This window comes from Lissotriton helveticus, chromosome 10, assembly GCF_964261635.1.
Source record: "Lissotriton helveticus chromosome 10, aLisHel1.1, whole genome shotgun sequence".
Taxonomy (NCBI): domain Eukaryota; kingdom Metazoa; phylum Chordata; class Amphibia; order Caudata; family Salamandridae; genus Lissotriton; species Lissotriton helveticus.
In genome coordinates this window covers 6,014,979-6,035,818 of record NC_136071.1, presented here as the reverse complement: position 1 = coordinate 6,035,818, position 20,840 = coordinate 6,014,979, and the positions used below count along the sequence as shown (strand labels likewise).

The 20,840-nt window shown below is 48.7% G+C and overlaps 1 protein-coding gene across 1 annotated transcript in view; it reads right to left on the bottom strand.

The window, feature by feature from the left end:
- The window catches only part of CACNA1F (calcium voltage-gated channel subunit alpha1 F), a 323,883-nt gene that overhangs the window by 53,134 nt on the left and 249,909 nt on the right, over positions 1-20,840 (bottom strand). Inside the window, exons 35-39 of the mRNA XM_078664279.1 lie at positions 13,420-13,547; positions 11,456-11,552; positions 7,601-7,703; positions 2,161-2,262; positions 689-819 (exon numbers count right to left, since the gene is read on the bottom strand). Coding sequence (XP_078520405.1) covers positions 689-819; positions 2,161-2,262; positions 7,601-7,703; positions 11,456-11,552; positions 13,420-13,547 — 561 coding nt within the window. The remainder of the gene's footprint in view (positions 1-688; positions 820-2,160; positions 2,263-7,600; positions 7,704-11,455; positions 11,553-13,419; positions 13,548-20,840) is intronic.

The window sequence follows — 20,840 nt, the reverse complement described above, 5'->3', positions numbered from 1 at the left end:
AGAGAGAGGAGGCCAACGAGAGAGAGAGGAGGCTAATGAGAGAGAAAGAAGGCCAATGAGAAAGACAAGGCTAACGAGAGAGAGAGGAGGTCAATGAGAGAGAGAGGAGGCCAACAAGAGGGAGAGAAAGCCAAAGAGAGAGAGAGGAGGCCAACAAGAGAGAAAGGAGGCCAATGAGAGGGAGAAAAGGCCAACGAGAGAGAGGAGGCCAACGAGAGAGAAAGGAGGCCAACGAGAGGGAGAAAAGGCCAACGAGAGAGAGGAGGCTAATGAGAGAGAGGAGGCCAACGAGAGAGAGAGAGAAGGCCAATGAGAAAGACAAGGCTAACGAGAGAGGAGGCTAACGAGAGAGAGACGAGGCCAACAAGAGAGAGAGGAGGCCAACAAGAGAGAGAGGAGGCCAACAAGAGAGAGAGGAGGCCAACAAGAGAGAGAGAAGGCTAATGAGAGAGAGAGAGAAGGCCAACGAGAGAGAGGAGGCCAATGAGAGAGGAGGCCAACAACAGAGGCGGCTAATGAGAGAAAGGAGGCCAACGAGAGAGAGAGAAGCCCAACGAGAGAGAGGAGGCCAATGAAAGAGGAGGCCAACGACAGAGGAGGTCAACGAGAGAGATGGATACAAACCAGAGAAGATGAGCGATAACAAGAAGGACTGAGATAGCCACAGGTGTCTGCGTACGCTTCTCACCTGCAGAGTGGTGGAGTTGCTAGGCAGCATTTCTGATCCCAGAAGCCCCTTCTCCTTCCGCCGACGGAACTTCCGGAAGTAATCCTGGATCAGGAAAGTGGCGTAGAACTTCCCTACAGTCACCTCCTCTTCTGTGAGCATAAATGATATGATAGGGGAGAGAAGTGTGAGCAGTGCACACTGAGAATCATCACAACACACACAGGGGCATCACCTGTCAGCGGGTAGAGCAACAGATCCTGGGGAGATACAGAGGGAAGAAGAAACACAGCCCAGGGGAACCCCAGGAACCAGCAAAACAACATAGGATAACCCCAGTGGATGCAGCAGAAAACCAGAATTAAACAATGCATGCACATCCCATGGGGTGGGATAACACAGCCCAGGGAAACCCCATGGCACTTGTATTTAATAGAGCTGAGATTGTATGACCTTGTATGAATGTAGACATGAATGGATTAGTATGATTGAGTTGTTTCATTTGATTTTTGTCAAATGATTATCAATAAAATCATTTTTGTACTTCTCTAAGAAAAATAGCTATGTTGGTTCTTTCTTGCATTGATCTGTTATTTTCATTATATCGACTGTAGTTTGATTGTTGCCGTAAGTATTTACATTGAAATACTCTAGACCTGCCTTAAGGAACGCTACCTCTCTATCAGGGGGCCTCTTTCTTTACATTATAGGGTTCAGGGGCATACCGTCAGGTGGGGGATCTCCTGATAGATATATGAGGTAAGCGTTCAGGGGGCATACCTTCGGGCGGGGGTCACCTCAAAGATCTTGGGGGTAAGGGTTCAGGGACACACCTTTGGGTGGGGGATCTCCTGATAGATATATGGGGTAAGGGTTGAGGGACATACCTTCGGGCGGGGGGGTGACCTCAAAGATATATGGGGTAAAGGTTCAGGGGCATATATTCGGGTGAAGGGCCATCTCATCCAAGATATAGGGAGCAGAGATTCAGGGACATACCTTCGGGCGGGGGGGTCACCTCAAAGATATAGGGGGTAAGGGTTCAGGGACATACTTTCGGGCGGGGGGTCACCTCAAAGATATAGGGGGTAAGGGTTCAGGGACATACCTTCGGGCGGGGGGGTCACCTCAAAGATATTGGGGGTAAGGCTCATGGACACACCTTTGGGTGGGGGATCTCCTGATAGATATATGGGGTAAGGGTTCAGGGGCATACCTTCAGGTGAAGGATCATCTCATCCAAGATATAGGGAGCAGAGATTCAGGGACATACCTTCGGGCGGGGGGGTCACCTCAAAGATATTGGGGGTAAGGCTCATGGACACACCTTTGGGTGGGGGATCTCCTGATAGATATATGGGGTAAGGGTTCAGGGGCATACCTTCAGGTGAAGGATCATCTCATCCAAGATATAGGGAGCAGAGATTCAGGGACATACCTTCGGGCGGGGGGGTCACCTCAAAGATATAGGGGGTAAGAGTTCAGGGACATACCTTCGGGCGGGGGGATCACCTCATCCAAGATCTTCTGCTTGGTTCGCTTCCAGATCTTCTTGATCACGGCTCGCAGTTCCTCATTTGCAGCCTCCAGGTTTCCTGTCGGGCAGAGAGAAGGGACATCAGTCAGGATGGAAGCGAACAGCCCTCCGGACAGAGCTGCCCCCATGTTGAAGCCGCACCAGGGCCTGGAAGAGTCAATCTCAAGAACCAGACAGTAACATGCTGCAGTGTCTGCTATTTCAGAATGTAGCCCTATATTGCTGTACCGGTGCCTTGATACTACAGACCTGGCACTCAGTGCCTACTGCTATTGTAGGGCAGCGGCACTACACAGCCCTTCCAATGCACTTCAGCTGTGATCAGCCGTGCGCTGGACACCAATCGACCACTGCACCTCAAGCAGTTGCAGCTTTACCTTTTAAAATAACATGGCATTTATTAAAACTTAGGAAATGTAGGACTGGTAACATAATGAAAAAGACATAGAGCAAAGGGCCTGACATTTTGCAGGGCTCAGAGGCCTTCTCAGGGCACTTTAGCAAAAACAGCATCTGGGTACGGGAAGTATGAGGAGATCTCACTGGTTTGCGTCACACCAGGATCTCAGGACTCTTCATCACACCAGGGTCTCAGCGGTGTTCGCCGCACAGGGGTCTCAGAGGTCATCATCACACAGGGGTCTCAGCAGTCTCTGTCGCACCAGAGTCTTAGCGGCCTTTGTTGCACAGAGGTCTCAGCATTCTGTGTCATACTGGGGTCACAGCGGTCTTGGTCACGCCAGGGTCTCAGAGGACCTTGTCACGCCAGGGTCTTAGAGGCCTTCGTCACACCGGGGCCTGCGATCTTCACTACACTGAGGTCTACACGGTCTGTGTCACACCGGGGTCTCCGTTACCTTGCTATGGACTTGCTCACAATCGATGGACCAATGGTGCAGGCACACACTACCATGCATCAGTTGACCGATGTCCTTTTTTTACCGGCCTAAGCTGAGACAACGAGGTGGGCCTGAACCAAGGCTGCCAGGAAATTGACAAAATTGTCACAAAGCTCGAAAATGCTGAAACCCTGAACGTGGTTGGCATTGAGTTGGAAACAGCCCATCTGATGCCAATTCACCCATTTGCTGCCATTCCCAGCACTGTGCTACCGGGTCAGAGTGGTGCTTCTTGTCGCATTGACGCCTTGATAAGCCAGTCGTCTAGGTATGGATAGACGAATACCCAGAGTTCCCTGAGATGTACGGCAATCACTGCCATGCACTTCGAAAAGGCTCTGGGGCAGACTTGAGGCCAAAAGGCAGTCCCTTGTACCGGTAGTGATCGTGACCTACTACAAATCGCAGGAATTTGTGGTGCTTTCTGGCCATCGGGACACGAAAGTACAAATCCCCCAGATCCATTGAGCCGAGCCAGACTCCCTGATGGATTTTAGCATTCTGAACTTTTCCCTCCATAACCATTCGTTGGTGAGTTTCAGATCTAGAATGGGTCTGAGTTTGTGTTTGGGATCTTTTTTTTCGCCAAAAAAAATGTGAATAAATCCCTCAACCTCATTGGTTGGGAGGAACAATCTCCACCGCTCGCTTCTGCAACAGGATCTTCACTTCTGACCTGAGCTGAGGGCTGGTGAAGCTGAGACGATACCCATTCTGCACAATATTGGGAACCCAGGCGTTTTTTGTGATGGATTGCCACTCTGCCAGGGAATGAGAGATACTCCCCCTGCCAGAGTGGGTAACGGAAGAGGGGGAGCAGTGATTCATTCTTAGGAGCCTGTGGGAGGCTTTCCTGCTTTGGCAGGTTGATGGCCTGATCTTCCCTTGGGCTAACGTTGTTGGTGCTGTTGGAGAGGTCTTTGCTGCTGGTGGTGGTGGTGACCTTGTAACCATTGAGGGGTTGAACCCTCTGTGTGTAGAAATGTCTTTCGTAAGGTTTGTGAGTGTGTCTAAATAGTTTTTTGTGTTTTTCTAGATCCACTGCCTTCAAAGTCTTCATCGAGCCATTTCGTCATCGGTGTGACTTTCAAATAAGGCGCTGCAAGAGAAGGGAAGATGACAAATCCGATGCTGAGATTCTTGTTTGAGGGCTGCGAGGCAAAGCCATGAATGCCGTCTAAGGGCCAACCCGTGACTGTATCTGACGGCTGCCAGTAGAGAAGAAGCAGCAGCCACACCAGTCACTTGGTTGGAGACCATAAAGCCCTCATTAACCACTTTGAGGAAATTCTCTCTTCGATCTCTCGGGAGGTCTTCTGTAAACCACTACAAAGAGTCCCATAAGGCTCTGTCGTATCAGCCCAGCAGAGCAGAAGCACACGCTGCTTTCACGGTAGCGGCAGCTGTACCACACACCTTGCGTCCCACTGAATCAAGCTTCTTACTCTCTTTGTCTGGAGGAACTGAGTGTAAACAAAGAAGTAGTAGTGTGCACTTATTTTGTTTAAGCTAGGGTGACCACTGAATCAAGCACCGGATCCTGCTCCAGAGGTCTATATTTTTTCTGAAGCCTCGATGGAGTGATTCGGCTGCATCCCATGTAAGGAACAGCTCTGTGGCTGGGTCCAATAAACCAGGAACTAGTGGTAGCAGGGGTCTGGACGCTCCTCGTTGGTGAAGCGTCTCAAAGATTACTGACGTTGATGCTGTTGGGGCAGGCAAGGGAATGTTCAATTTCAATGCCCCTCGCACAAGCACCTCTTGAAAGCTGCTAATGTCATCCACTGGAGACACCCTTGGCCGGGGAGAATCGGTAAGAGGTGGTGAATATCTTCCAGCACTGGAAGAGGAAGTAGAATAAGGAGATCTGCGCCTTGATCATGTTCTAGACTTCGATTTGGACGCATGATGGTAGTGTGGCGTGTGACGAGAAGATCTTCATCAAGAGCAGTGTCGAGACAGATGGCAATGTCTCGAATGCGCTCGTGCTCTTGACCTATGATGAGATCTGGAATGAGGAGATCTTGATCTTCGATGAGAAGCAAGAGGCTTTGTCGGCAGAGATGCATCCATGGGTGTCTCTGGCTGTGGAAGAGGTGCTGGAGGAGGTGGAGGCGTAGGAGAATCCAGAAGCAAGATGAGCACCAACTGAGAATATATCATGGAGTATTCAGATTCAGAATTGGGTGGTAAACGCCTTAACTTTCTGACTCTTTCCACAGCTCCAAAAGTAGGCAACTTTTTCTTAAAGTACCTTTCCATAGGCTGCCTCTTTCCAGTCCCTTGGAAGATGACAGACCTTATCCCCCAAACAGGTTGGTGCCTTTTGGATAGTTTCTCTGTCCCTGTCGGAGAGACAGTGAAACAGTGCTGAGCTAGGTAGGCTGGCTCTCAGGAAGTAGAGGGAGAAACCAGTTGTCAGACCAGTTTTTTAGGGGTGTGTAGCCCCTTGGTAGCCACACCGCTGTTCTGGGCTAAGGAACTCTACACAACAAAAGAGGGGTTCTGCCATCTTGAGAGTGGGCAGAATGGAGAATTCCAGAATAGCCAGAGGCCACACTTCACAGGAAGTGGTCATCAGGAGGGAGGGAACCTGGTTGCAAATTGACGACTGGCCGCATCCACCATGAGGGCATTTCCTGGGTATAAAAAGGGCACCCCTGGCACCCAGATCTCCGGCTGGACTGCAGAAGAGGACCGAAGAAGGATGGCCTGCGGCACGAGGATGGGTGAAGAAAGGCTGCACCGGCGTACACTGCACCTACTGAACCCAGTAACTGGCAAAGAAGGGTCTGTGCCTGCTGTGTCCTGCTCATGGACAGGACCACTCCTGAGCCCAGCCCAAGCAACCAGCTCCAAGGGTCATTTGTCCGACCTGCTGTTTGCAGCACAGGGTCACAACAGCTGAAAAAGCCAGCTGGGGCTAGTTGGTGGCCAGGATCTTCTAATTGCCACTCCTTGCGGCTGCACCGCACCAGCGACCAAGAACTGAAGACCAAAGTTGACCCTCAGTCCGCATAACCCAGTAGAGTCGGCAGAGAGCAGCATGGTCGCCCAGAAGGCAGGTTATTGCCCAAGGAAAGATTCCGCTGTAACTCAATACTGGGCGACCAGGAGCTCAGTGGCGAGTGGGCATCTGCCAGGCTCGAGAGGCCCTCGACCAACGCTGATCCGTGTGGCCAGGACCGCCTCATGAAGACCGAGGAGTAGCCACAGGAAAACTCTGTCAACCAGATGATATCCACAACATCCTTGAGCCTCTTCAGCATCCTGGACCCTTGCATCAGGACCATTTCCATAGACCTCTGTGGCAAGTGATACAACGCTGGAACGGACTGAAGACGGCGTGTCTAAAATTACATGAAAATACAGTCTATTTTTATAAAGTGTTGCCAGATTTCCTGAGTCTCTTGTGTATTTCTCCTTCGATTGTTTTGGGGGTGTTTAAATGCTTTACATGTGTTCCTTTGGGTAAGCCTTGCTTCTTAGAGCCGCAGCTTCCCAGGGCTGAGGTGAGGAATTCACAAACAAAACCTACTGGTCCTGAGGGGGTTGGATTGATGTAGAGTTCTGCCATGCCCTAACTGCGACGATTCCCTTGTCCAAGAGTGAAATCCAGTCCAGTGTTTCACTCTCTCTCTCACTCCCCTGCTCTGCTTCCCCAGTTTCCTGTCATAGGTGGTAATTCTGCATTGACCACCTGTGTCGGTGTTCAGGGACGGCAGCGGTATTTAACAGTGCACACATCCTGGACCTGACGCACAGTGGACCACTTTGAGTGTGCCAGTTTCCCAACTGGCAGAAGCAAAATCCTCCAGTGTCTAAAACCAGAGGATGAAGCCAATCTTCACCTTGGAACGACGGGCACACAACAGCCTGCCGACAGAGACCTTCAGCCTTCCGGCCACTGCTCAAAGCTAACCGAAGACACTCCGCTCTGCTTACAGATCTATGGTCAAAGAAGCGCCTGCTCTCCTTCAGGGTCCTTGATCCAGCCTAGCCAGTTCCCTCATCACGTCCTGCAAAGAAATCCATATTTTGGGAGTAATGAATTGGTACAGAAGGTCTTTCCCTCTGGAATCAGCTTGCAGCCTCTTTGAAAGGCACAGAGGGCCTTCTGCAGAGTAGTACATCTTCAGAGGGTGCCAAAGACCCTCTTCTTCTAATAAGTGTATCCCTCTATTACTCCACCGGAGGCTGATATACATTTGTCCACTACAGAAATGTCAGATATGTGCACCATTTTAGAGCGGCTTCTGCGGACATTTGTGGCCCGTGCTTCGGCCGTCCCAGCAGTTTACTGGGGGGTCTGACATGTCCAGCTCCAAGGTTTTATTCCCCTTTGATGGTGACTGTGGGGCACAGAACCTCCAGCCCTCAGGTACCCCCAGTCATTGGGCCACTTCCCCAAGGTGCCTTTGATTCACAGACCTCACCACTTGCCCTCCATGTTCCCCAATCCTTCAGCCCCCTTCCTGGGCACTGGCCATGTCTTACCGTCTGTCTTGATCCGGAGTGAGGTCCGCACCAACGCAAACAGCGTGGCATTGTAGGTGACGGTGCCGTCCGAGTTCAGTGGCATGTTCATGGCCACCAGGCGCTAGAGAGAAGAGACGAGAGCACATTACACCCCCGGACAGACAGACGCAAATACACAGACAGGGAAAGAGCCCCATTCCACAGGAAAGTGGCACAGAGACAGGCAAAGCATCCCATGCCCCAGGGCAGAGGGCACCAAGTGGAGCCCATTGGGAAACCCTCTGATCTTAGGGCAACAACAGCAGTGTGAGGCTGAATATACTCTAGGGTAGAGGGCACCCATGCCCCAGGACAGAAACACTCACAGCTGGAAAGAGGATGTCAGTTTATGCCTTATGCTTTAGGGTAAGCGGACGATGCCCCTGGGTAGAGGGCACACAATAGAGGGTCAGGGAAAGAACATCAAGGGGCAGTGGGCACAGGCTGTAGGGCAGAGGAAAGAGAACAGCACAGCCCTGGACAGAGACAACAGACCCTCTGGATAAACAAAGAGCTTGATCAAACTTAGGATAGGTTAGGAGCCTGCCCACCCTCTGGATGAGCTAGGAGTTCACTCATCCTCAAGACTAGATACAAGTGAGTCACCTCTAACTATAACGCTCCAGTCCTAGTATCTCTCGTAGATTCACACTTCAACACTTCACCGTTCTCAGGCTGGGAACTCTTGGTACTCTACTGTTGAAAAACAGTCATTTAAGGAATCTAAAGGCCTTTCAGCTGCAGTTTTTGGCTCTGAACAAAATGCATAAAGTTCTATTTGTGTCTAAAATCGAATGTTGAAGGTACCTTCGGCGTTAATTTTTCCTGTGCGTAATGCAAAAAAAAGTGCTTTGGGCCCACTTACTCTCCGGGCGGAAGTGATGGCCAACAGGAAAGGTGCTTGCCAAGAGACATGTTGGGTATTTGCTTTATTCAACGGGTGGACGCATTAAGGCTCTTAAAACTGTTTTCAATTTCCACTCCAGTGCCAGTTTCGGCAATGGAGGAAAGATCCTAAAAAGTCCCTACATAACTCCTTCAGTATTCACCAGAAAAATAAGAACAAGCCGTTTGATTTCCTTATAAATTTGTAAATTACAGCGGGATGCGCTTTAATCGAAGTAGGCTTCGAAGCTACATCAAGAATTCATAGCACAACATTGTGAGTGGGTCGAACGATTGTCGATTGGATCACAAGACAGAACATTTCCTCTTGGATTTATAGGTGTGGACTTCAGAAGATGCTCTTACAGGGTCTAGAACCTGCCTACAATCCTTTGGGATCGCCTGATGTCTGAATTCTATGTCTTGATCGGCCATGTTGTCAATTTGAACCTTTGCGGTTCATGATTCTAGCGTCATTTCTTGACAGCAGGCAGGGTCTGAGATTAACTGGACCAGAGTTTATGCCGACATGTTCCACAGTTTTACATACTAACGTTGTTGGGGCCAAGCTGGAGCTTTCAATAGAGCTGAGCATCATTCCATCTTCAACTTGCAAATGGCTCTTGTCTGTCTTCTTTGGGGAGTTTGTCAGTGTATTTTTGTGAAGTGTCCCACAGGGAACTGTCGCATCTTTCAAGAGAGCTGTCGCACTTGACGCCTTTATTAGTGTTGCCGATGTCCCGCACATTTTCCTTCCCAACGAGTCCATCCTTTTGCTCTCTTCGTCTGGTGAGGCGGTAGAAGCAGGAGGAAGTGTACATGGTTTTTGAGCTGCAGCTACAATCACTGAATCCGGTGTAGGATCTTGCTTCAAAAAGGGGGACCTGTTTGGGTGGTAGGTACTTCTTTGGAAGTCTGGAAGACACAGACCAAATCGATGTAGGCGTCAAGGATAACTGCATTACTGGCTCTAAAAAACCTGGGACAAAAGGCAGTCGAGGTCTAGGAGATGTTCTTTGGGGAAAAGTCTCAAAGATGACTGATGCTGAAGTAGTCGTGGTGGGAATCGCGAAGTTCAATTTTGTAACCCCTCCCACTAATAAATCATTAAAGGTGGAGAGATTTTCTACTGGAGATACTCCAGCTGGAGGAGTGTTAGAGTTGGAGCGTAATCGCATATAGAAGATTGTGAGGTAGTTGAAGGAAAATATCTCTTATGGTGAGCTTGAGACCTACCTATCTTCTACCTGATCACCTTGACTGAGAAGAGGCAGATCTTGCAGTAGATGATCTTTTAGATCTAGTTCTAGATCTAGAGCGAGGTCCATGCCGTCTCCTCAGTGACCTCTATCTTCCTGGAGGGGATGTCTGTCTGACTGGAGACAGAGCGGGAACAGCTTCTCCTAAGAGGTTCGGAGATGAGACTGTCCCAGGAAATGTGAGAAAGAAAGGACTGTCTCCGGCGCGTTCCTTGAGATCGAATATGTTCGAGAGTAATCCAGACCAGGAGTACCACGTCGTCTCTTACTTAAGCTTTGCAACCATCTTGGTGGCAAGTGAATTAATGCATTGAGGTTTTTCATGTCAGCAGAGGACTCAACATCGACGGAAGATGCTTTGCTGCAGGCAGCGTTGTCTTTGGTGTCGACAGTGGCCGCTTCAACGTCGACCTTGGTGATGTCTTTGACGTTGACGGAGGAAGTCTCGTCGTCAATGGGAGTTGCTTTGCGGCTGATGGTGGTGTCTTTGACGTCGACTGTGGATGCCTCAACGTTAGTCTTGCTAATGTCGTCAACAGAGAGGGACTTGAAGTCGATGGTAGTGGTCTTGCCATCAATGGAGGGGTTCTTGAAATCAACACATGCCTTGATGTCGATCGACTGTGATGTCGAATGGAGCCTCGATGCCGACTTCGATAGAGTACCTGTCAACAGAGAACAGGTAGGCAGGTCCCTGATATCATGGTCTTCAACTTCATTCTTCTCGATGGCGATTGGGACCAGTATCTTGTCCCTAGATACCTTCTCTCCTTGGATTTGCCTCTAGGGAAGTCCTTGGAGCCGGAGGAAAGCGCTCTGGTTGCAGACTGACCTTCACCATGCCTTCTTGAGGAACCAGCATGCTTCTGCTGTTAATTTTCTTGCTGTTTCTCCTGTAGTCCATGCAGTTTGATGTTTTTTCTATCTCTCATTGTTATTCTGGAGAGTGTTTTACAGTGTCTGCATGAATTAGGAGGGTGATCTTCTGGAAGGCAGGGGATACAGACCCTGTGTGGATCTATTTGGGGCATCTTTTTCCCAAAGAATGGTCCCTTCACAAAAATGTAAGGCACTCCAACAATTTTTTTTAATGACCTGAAAATAAGTTTGAATAAATCTTATCTCTGGATATTTTCCAAAAAAGGCAGAGCTCAGTGCCCCTGGATTCAGTTTCCAGGAGCTGGAAAAATTACCTGACCAAACTGTCACCTCTGGGGCATGATGGGATACTGAGGGTACTGAGAGGTTCTTAAAGGCACAGTGCTAATTGCATTAGCCAAATGTATTACTTGCAGCCTATTGGATAATTCTGCCCTTCGTTTCTCTTCCATTTAAAAATAACTTGCAAAAGGTTTGCTTTATTCACCTTTATTCTATGGTGACTTATGGAAGTTAATGTTTCTTTTTTTTAATGAAAATACAATTTGGACTTCTTAGCCTATTTATAGGCTGCGATTGTAGTAAGTGTAAATATTTTTCTAGATTATTGTATGTAAGCATGCATGTATTTTTTAAGTGCTCCAAGGACTCTTTGCGTGGGCGGGACTATTCAGTGCTTATGACTATTGATAATCCCCTGGAAGAGACGTGATGTGCTCACCCAGCCCTCATAATACTTAGGGAACAAGATATATTTGCTTGACATGCAAGTATAGGCGAACAAAGGCAGAAGAATGACCTGTGGACTCACCTTACAAGCCACCCTATGAGGGCAAAGCTTTCCGAAGCCCAGTGGGGGCTGGATTCGGCGCAGCAGGGTCACTACGTCCAGATGCTTAATACGGCCTCTAGGAGAGAGAAAAAGCATTCAGGGACAGGGAGGAGCGAGTGACTAACACTGCCCACCACTTTACATCAGGGTTGGTACCCTCCCCTACCCAACACACAACCTGCCCACAGCACCACATAAGGGCCAAAAGGCACCCACACTTGCTCATACCCCTGTCATAATGCATGTATCCTACTTACAACACCATCCTGAGGCACAGGTTCAAGTGTTCTTCCATACTCACAGCACCTCCAACGGAGAAGTTACCCCTCCTACCAACAGCAGCTTCTAGAGACCAGTGCCCAGGTCTGCTTTTAACACCATAGTGTTGCTGACATCTCCACTCATTGAGCAGTATCGAGCCCTGCCTGCCCACACCAGCACACAGAGGCCAGTGTTCAGGTCCGTCTATCAAACTGCTAGCTGAACAAACCTCTAGTCGGCCAAGCATCCACCTCTGCACACCCCTAGCCCGGGTTAACTGTCCATCACTGTCTGGGGTACAAGACTTTCACTGTGAATAGCACTGGCCAGGCAGATCTCACCTCCTACAAGTATTAATGGATACACAATCTAACTTACTACATGCATTACCAGATGTGCAGATCTCACCTACTACAAGTATTAGTGGGTGGGTAGATTTAACTTACTACAAGCATTACCAAATGTGCATTACTGAATGTGCAGCTCTCACCTACTACAAGTATTACTGGATACACAGACCTAACTTACTAAAAGCATTACCGGATGTGCAGATCTCACCTACTACAAGTATTACAACTTAGTACAGGTATTAATGGGTGTTCAGATCTCATTAAATACAAGTATTAATAGCTGAGCAGACCTCACTTACTGTGAGTCATTTTCAGGCAGGTACAACGCACATTTTGTGAGCAGTGTGCATTAAGTAGATGTCAGCTCACTTTGAATAACTACATATTTAGTAGGTCTCCTTCGCCTTGTGTAGTTAAATGTTGGACATATCTGACAGAGGGTCTGTGGTTACCAAGTAGAGCTGCCTTGATGTGAACAGTAATGACTCGGGAGATCGTACTCCTGTGTACTTTACGTAGCACTTATATGTGCCTTTTCTCACAATTTTCCTAAACAATTGCATCCATGCAATCTTAGGCTTGCAACAACACAGCTTGAGCAATCTTTGACACACACATGACCTGAGACTCTTCCCCTAGAGGTCACGCGGGCGTATGTGTCCCTACACCAGCTCCATTGCGGTAGTATCATATCCCTCACTACTTTAAGCTTCATGCTTAGGTACAGCTACAAACAGATACAAGCACAACTCTGGTCCCCACATATGACTTATAAACATTACCTTTATAGGCCACATGACGGACACACGCTCTTCCATCCATCGCACTCACGTGGAGAAGCACGCTACTCATCACCCAATGCACGTCAGAGCTTTACAATGGGTAGGAAGCGCTGTACATGCTACTCGTTGGAAGGCGTGAGTCGAGTAGATCTCACCTTGAATAAAGCTAACTGGACGATCTCATTCTGAGAAGTAGAGATCAGGTGTAATAGGAAGGCAGTAAGAGTTGAACGGATCACACTTACTTTGAGCAGGATAGGGTGGGTGAATCTCACTTACTTTAATAATATGGGTTTGGTGGTACAGGATGGTTGGATTTTACTGAGTAGTGTGGGTTTGGATGTACAGGTTGGCATGATCTCAACGAGTAGCGTAGGTTTGGTGATACAGGTTAGTAGGATCTCGCTGAGTAGTGGGGGTTTAGTGGTACAGGTTGGGCAGATTTCCCTGAGTAGTGTGGGTTTGGAGGTGCAGGATGGTTGGAACTCACTAAGTAGTGTGGGTTCGGTGGTACATTTTAGGTGGTACACATTAACTGGATCTCACTTACTTGGCCTCCGGATCATATTCAGACCAGATCCTCTTGAACTCATCCAGGTGATGCGGACCCAGAATTGACCAATCACGTGTGAGGTAATCAAAGTTATCCATAATGACTGCTACGAAGAGGTTAATGATCTGTGAGGACGAAGGGGGTACCAGAGGCGAGGAGAGAGAGGATGAAGGAGGGCCACAGCAAAGGGTGGGGGGACAGAGGTGAAGGAAGGTGGGACCAGAGGGGAGGAGAGAGAGGATGAAGGAGGAGAACAGCAAAGGTTGGGGGGCGAGGGGAAGTAAGGTGGGACCAGACAGAAAAAGGAAGGACACAGAGAGGAAGAATGTGGGTCAAGACAAAAAGTGGGGCAGGGAGGACGAGGAGCAAGATGAAAGGAAGTAGGTGGGCCAGAGGGGTGAGTGTAGGACTCAGAGGAGAGAGAGGAGAAGGAGAGAGAGAGAGGGGAGAAAAGGGAAAAACCAGCAAGGAGGAACCACAAGGCAGTAATGCAGAAAAAAGTGGTGAGAACGGAGGAGGTACAGAACATAGAATGAGGATTCAAATGAAATGAAACCAATATCATGTGGGAGACATACAGGGCCAAGGGAAAGAAAGGTGAAAAAAAGAGTGTTAAAAGTGAAGGAAGAAGGTAACAGCAAAGGGATGTAAGAGAGAGGAGGAAAGTACCAAAGAGGAGGTAGGAAAAGCACAGTGGAGGAAGTAGGAAACACAGGGAAAGGAAGTAGGGCAACAGGGAAGGAAGAGACCCCCACACAGGAGGGAGAAGAAAACAGAATGGGAAAAAGAAAGGAAGAGACAGAGACAGAGTAGTGAATACCAAATACTTGAAGGTGTGAGAGAGACAGGATTAAGAAATATCACAAGCAATACTTAAGAAAGTTATCAGTGAGGTGTCGGTCAGTGATGGGTCAGTCAGAAAGAAGTCAGTCCATAATGTGTCATTAAAAAAGTAAGATGTCCCTCAGTGAGATGCTGGTAAGCGGGAGTCTCTAAATGACTAATCATTCTGTGTGGCGTTGGCCCCTTGGGATCCTTCAGTGAGAGTGGCTGTCAGAAGGAGAGTGTCCGTGAGGTGCCAGTGTGAGGAGTTGGTCTGTGGTTGGCCTTCAGTGAGACGTTAGTCGGTGTAAGTCGGTCAGCAGTGAACCGGTGTGGGAGGAGTTAGTCTGTGGGAGTCATTCAGTGAGGAATCAGTTTGCAAGGAGTTGGTCTGAGGCTGTCTGTCAGTGAGCTGGGACCATAGCTCTTCTGTCCACAACACTCTTCGGTGGTTACCAATTGATATTTGGCCCATTTACAAAAGAGCTTCAGTGGAGCAGCAAACACAGTCCAGCAGATCCCTGCATTACTTGGCCTAACATTCTGCATTTCAAGGGAGCTTCAGTCACTTCTGAGCATAGGGGCGCTCCTTCTTGAAATACCAGCACTCAAGAACTACCACACTCTCTGGTTATTCTCCAAAAAGGAGGCAGTTCCTCCCCCAGGGCTTTGCACATCTTTGTCAATCAATCAATCAATCAATCAATCAATCACAGCATTTATATAGCGCACTACTCACCCGGAGGGTCTCAAGGCGCTAGGGGAGGGGGGGGGTCCGCTACTGCTCGAACAGCCAGGTCTTGAGCTGCTTCCTGAAGGCGAGGTGGTCCTGGGTCAGGCGGAGGTGGGTCGGGAGGGAGTTCCAAGTCTTGGCGGCCAGGTAGGAGAAGGACCTTCCCCCTCTGGTGGCTCTTCGGACGCGGGGGATGGCGGCGAGGGCGTGGCCGGTCGATCGAAGCTGGTGTGTGGGAGCGTAGAAGTTGAGGCGGCTGTTGAGGTATCCGGGGCCTTGGTTGTGTAGGGCTTTGTGTGCGTGGGTGAGGAGACGGAAGGTGATTCTCTTGTTGACCGGGAGCCAGTGCAGGTCTCCCAGGTGTCCGGAGATGTGGCTGCGACGGGGGATGTCCAGGATGAGTCGTGCTGAGGCGTTCTGGATCCGCTGGAGTCTCTTCTGGAGTTTGGCGGTGGTACCGGCGTAGAGGGAGTTGCCGTAGTCCAGACGGCTGGTGACGAGGGCCTGGGTGACCGTCTTCCTGGTCTCGGTGGGGATCCACCGGAAGATTTTACGTAGCATGCGCAGGATGTTGAAGCATGACGAGGAGACGGCGTTGATTTGTCTGGTCATGGAGAGGGAGGAGTCCAGGATGAAGCCCAGGTTGCGTGCATGTTCTGTTGGTTTGGGTGCGTTGCCCAGGGCGGGGGGCCAGGAGTCGTCCCAGGCAGAGGGTGAAGATCCCAGGATGAGGACTTCCGTCTTGTCCGAGTTCAGTTTCAGGCGACTGTTCATCATCCACTTGGCTACGTCTGTCATCCGTTCGTGAAGGTTGGCTCTGGCGGCGGTGGGGTCGTTGGTGAGGGAGAGGATCAGCTGGGTGTCGTCGGCGTAGGAGATGATGTTGAGGTTGTGTTGGCGTGCGATGGCTGCGAGGGGGCTCATGTAGACGTTGAAGAGGGTTGGGCTGAGCGAGGAGCCTTGAGGAACGCCACATATGACTTCGGTGGCTTCTGACCTGAACGGGGGGAGGCGGACTCTCTGTGTCCTTCCAGCGAGGAAGGAGATGATCCATTCCAGTGCCTTCTCCTGGATTCCGACGTTGCTGAGCCGCTGCACTAGGGTGCGGTGGCAGACAGTGTCGAAAGCCGCGGAGAGGTCTAGGAGGATGAGGGCCGCTGTTTCTCCGTTGTCGAGCAGGGCTCGGATGTCATCGGTGGCTGCAATCAGGGCAGTCTCGGTGCTGTGGTTGGCCCGGAATCCAGACTGCGAGAGGTCGAGGGATCCGTTCGTCTCGAGGAAGGCGGCCAGCTGCTTGTTGACGGTCTTCTCGATGACTTTTGCAGGAAATGGGAGCAGCGAGATGGGGCGGTAGTTCTTGAGGTCGGTGGGGTCGGCTGATGGTTTCTTCAGTAGAGCGCTGAGTTCGGCGTGCTTCCAGCTCTCCGGGAAGGTAGCGGTGTCGAAGGAGGTGTTGATGATGTCCCGCAGGTGGGGTGCGATGACAGCGTCGGCCTTGTTGAAGACGTGGTGAGGGCAGGGGTCGGTCGGAGATCCGGAGTGGATGGAGTTCATCGTGCGGATGGTGTCTTCGGTGCTGATCGGGGTCCAGGCGCGGAGGGTGGTGGTGGGGGGCAGTGGTTCGGTCGTGGCGTGCGTCGGTTGAGTGCTGAAGCTGTTGTGTATGTCCACGATCTTGTTGTAGAAGTAGGAGGCCAGGGAGTTGCAGAGGTCTTGTGAAGGGGTGATGTCGTTGTTTCCGGCGTTGGGGTTGGAGCGCTCTTTAACGATGTTGAAGAGTTCCTTGCTGTTGTGTGCGTTGTTGTCCAGTCATTCCTTGAATGCAGTTTTCTTGGGGGTGTGGATCAGTTGGTGGTGTTTTCGGGTGGCGAGCTTGAGGGCAGTCATGTTGTCCGGTGTTGGGTCTCTGTGCCAGGCTTTCTCGAGGGCTCGGCAGTTCCTCTTGGAGCTCTTCAGTTCGTCGGTGAACCATGGGGCATTCTTGCTGCTGGGTCTGCTAGGTGTTTTAAAGAAATATTTTAAAAGATTCCTTTTTGAAAAATACAATTGTTCCAGCTCTACCTGAATGAGCTTGTTACGTACTTAGAATTTCTTGTTTTCACTCTATAGTTCTTGGTTGTATATCACTATATTGTATATCACTATACACACACACTCAGTCTCTTTCACTGAAAAAAACCAAGGTTAAAGAGACGTTCCAGTTGGGGACCCCATCCCTCAGGGCCGTCCAAATAAGTTAAAAGGAGAGGTGGCCCCCTCCCTGAGACTTGGATGGCTCTGTGAACCTCAGCCCTTACAGCCAATGGTTTTTTAATTGGGGGCCGCAGGGAAGCCCTAAGGCCCGCTGCCCCAGTCAGCTCCCTGCATGCAGTGGGAGCTGGCATTGTTTCCACCCAGAGGGAGCAGCTCTTAATACAGCTCCCTTCGGGCAGGGCTCTGGGGGCCCCCCTCCCCTATATTAAGAAAATTGGCCCAGGGGAAAGGCCCACCTCCCCTTTTGTTTATTATTTCGACCCCAGGGGCAGGCTCGCAGGATCACAGCATTTGTTGCCGATTTTATTTTTCATTTTGGCCCCCATGGGGCCTAGAAGGTCAGGGTATCCCTACCCTGCCCCTTAGATTATTCTTTTTTTTTTAACCCCTTGGGCGCGGCTGCGATTCTGCGCCTGTGCAGCATTTTTAAACAGTGGGCGGGTTCATGATGGCCCCCAGCCGTCATCAGCACACGCCCACCGTGATGCATGACGGCCAGGGGCCGTCATCAGCATGGAAGGGGTTAAACTTCAAGACAGGGGACTATATCTTTGAGTCCAGTAATGATTGCAAGCAACATTTTTCTTATGTTGCTGGTAGCCAATTAGAGCGCTTGGTCCAGCGGGGGTCTGATTAACACAGGAGCGAAATGGCTGAAGGGAAATAAGGCACCCTGGGGCAATCAGAATGCTCTATTTTTAAACTGGCATTTCTCGACAGTCTCTCGACCGTCCAGATATACCATTATTTTTTAACCTTAATTTCCCAAAAATTACCGAACGGCTTTACACCAAATCACAAAAAGCTAACCCTGGGCGGAGTTCGAGGAGTTCCACTACGCGGAGTAGAAAAAAACTCAGCTGCCCATCGCGGAGCTCCGCAAGCAGTGGAGTGTGATAGATAAATGCTGTTTGCGGTGATTTGCGGTGCAGGATGCTTGTCCTCACTGTGTAATCATTGCAAACAGCACCATTCACAGAGCAAGTGGGTGCTGCTTTCCTATCTGACGCTCGAGCAGATTTCTACTCGAGCTGCAGCTTTCTCAATGTGAATGGACAGTTTCTCAATGCGAGCGGTTGGGAGCATACGTGACCACTCACAATGAGAAATCTGACCCCCTGCATTGAGAAATCTCATTGGGAGGTTGATTTTACACGCTTGCGCTCGCTAACTTGACATTGACGAACGCGCATGAGGAAAAAAACCTCCGCAACGCAAAGCAGAGTTTTTTGGACCTCCGCGATCTTCGCGTAATGCCCAAGGTTACAAAAAGCCCTATCTGTGGACCAAGATCTAGCTTACTACCAAACTTGATGTAATTCCGTTCAGCAGTTTTTGCTGCAGCTCGTCCTAAAGAGGGCTATGGAAAATGCATGGGGATTTTGTGTTTTGGTACTCCCTTTTTTCATCCCTGGTTTGACAGATCACACCAAAACTTTCTGTGCACAAACTTGTAAAAAAGTAGCACATTTTCAGAAAGTTTCGTGGGGATTTGTCAAACGGTGCCAAAGTTATTAGAAACACAAAAATGCCTTTCATATGGCGCAGCTGACCTAACTATAACTACCTAGTGGCGACTGCCACTAGGTAATAGTCACTAAAATATTCATTCTGGTAACTATAACTCGTCCTACGGATACTATAACTTATGCCTGCGCCATGCACCATTTTCTCATCAATAATTTCATTGCAAATGTTGCAGTGATATTATCAATGATGTCATAGAAGATGTAATGAGTGATGTACTATCCGGGGTAATTACCAGTGCTTTAGGGCATGAGTTAGAGTTACCAGAGCTAACTATAACTGGTAAGTTTCAGTGTTTTTTTTTAGTTTAAAATGTTACGTTGTCACTAAAATTCTTACCTAACTATAACGTCCCTTTATTCTTTGCTTTTTTCAGTGAATTTCTATGTTCTTTTTTAATGCAAAGCTAGATATTATTATACCTAACTATAACATCACTTTACCTTTTGGGTTTTTTCAATTAATTTCTACATTGTTTTTAAAGTAAGTTTGCATTACCATATATAAAGTCAACCCCTGGCCGTGCGTGGAGAGGGGTAGGTTGCAGGGCCTAGTCTATGGCCAGGTTCTGCATCCAAACCCCGTAAACTGCCATCCCCTGCACACCGGCCTTCAGCCTTGTCAATTATTGATGAGAAAACTGTGCATGGCAGGGTTGCGAGTTATAGTTAACTTACGGCACGAGTTTTAGTTACTTTACATAACTATAACTGATGCATTGAACTGAAGCAACTGCCACCTGCTGGGCATGATGGGATACTGGTGGTCTCTGGGTACTTAGAGGTGCAGATGCTTTTTTCCAGTACACATAATGGCAGTCGAAACGGCTACATTGTCCATTTTTCCTTCATCCTTTCCCTTTTTAAAATGAGTTTGTGAAAGAGATTTATGTAAACAAATAATTTTCTGCCAATTACTTGGCCTTAGATTTATGCACATATATTCATTACACTTTTTAAATGCAGGCTGAAGAATGTCAGCCATTATAGCCTTTTTTATAGACTGCACAATTCTCATGTCTTAAGTGTTTTGCCCGGCCTTCGGAAGAAAAGGCGAGCATTCACACTTTAGAAGGCATATTATAGAAAGGTGCTCCAAGATCGCCGCCTATGGGCGTGACTATTCAGTGCTTATGACTATCAATGATGACTCCCTGAGAGAGAACTATAACTTGCGCCCCCGCCATGCACAGTTTTCTAATAAATAATTTTATTGCAGCTTTTGCAGTGATATTATCAATGTTGGTATAAAAGATATTATGAGTGATGTAATATGTGGCGTAATAAGCAGTGCATGGTGAGTTTACGAGTTATAGTTACTTGAAATAACTAATTGCTGAATTTGTATGGTTTTATGTGTGTGAAATGTGGACCTTACTATAACGTCCCTATAACCTTTGTTTTTTCAGTGAATTTCCATGCTTTATTACTACTATTTCCTAACTATAACGCCCCTCTAATGTTTGTTTTTTTCTCACTGAATTTCCAGTTTTTTACCGTAAAGTAATATTTAATTACCATACATTAATCCAACCCCCCACATGCAGCCAACCCCATGCTGCACACAACATTTAGCCAGCTGCCTTAACCTTGCCTCGGCGATACCCACAGCATAGTCTACTGCAGTTAAAGAGACTTTTCTCATTTCTGCAGGATCGTCTTAAACTCCACTCATTGGTTATCTTGTACTAAGTTCTAAATATGGTGCACATTTGGTGACTGTATCTGACCAGAATGACTACCCACCTGACTGTCATTGTTTTGTAGTGTTTTTCAAGCATCTTCCCTTCCTATCTGGGAGGAGTGCACGGAGAGGTAAGGATACAAGGCCTTCACAGAACCTTGCATGACCATCAAATCCACAAAAAATGTCTGCTGTGCTATGCTGGAGTGTAATCAGGGTATGCATTTTCTCAATGCTGCATTACCACTGCAGATAAGGTTGTTGTGGCTGTGGCAATGGTAGAGGTGGAAACTGCAGAATAGGTGATTGTTGCGCAATCAGTTGTGTCTCTGGCTGAACAGACATAGTAGCACAATAGTTTGCCATTAACTGTTGGAGGACTTTAACTAGGCTTATTGTA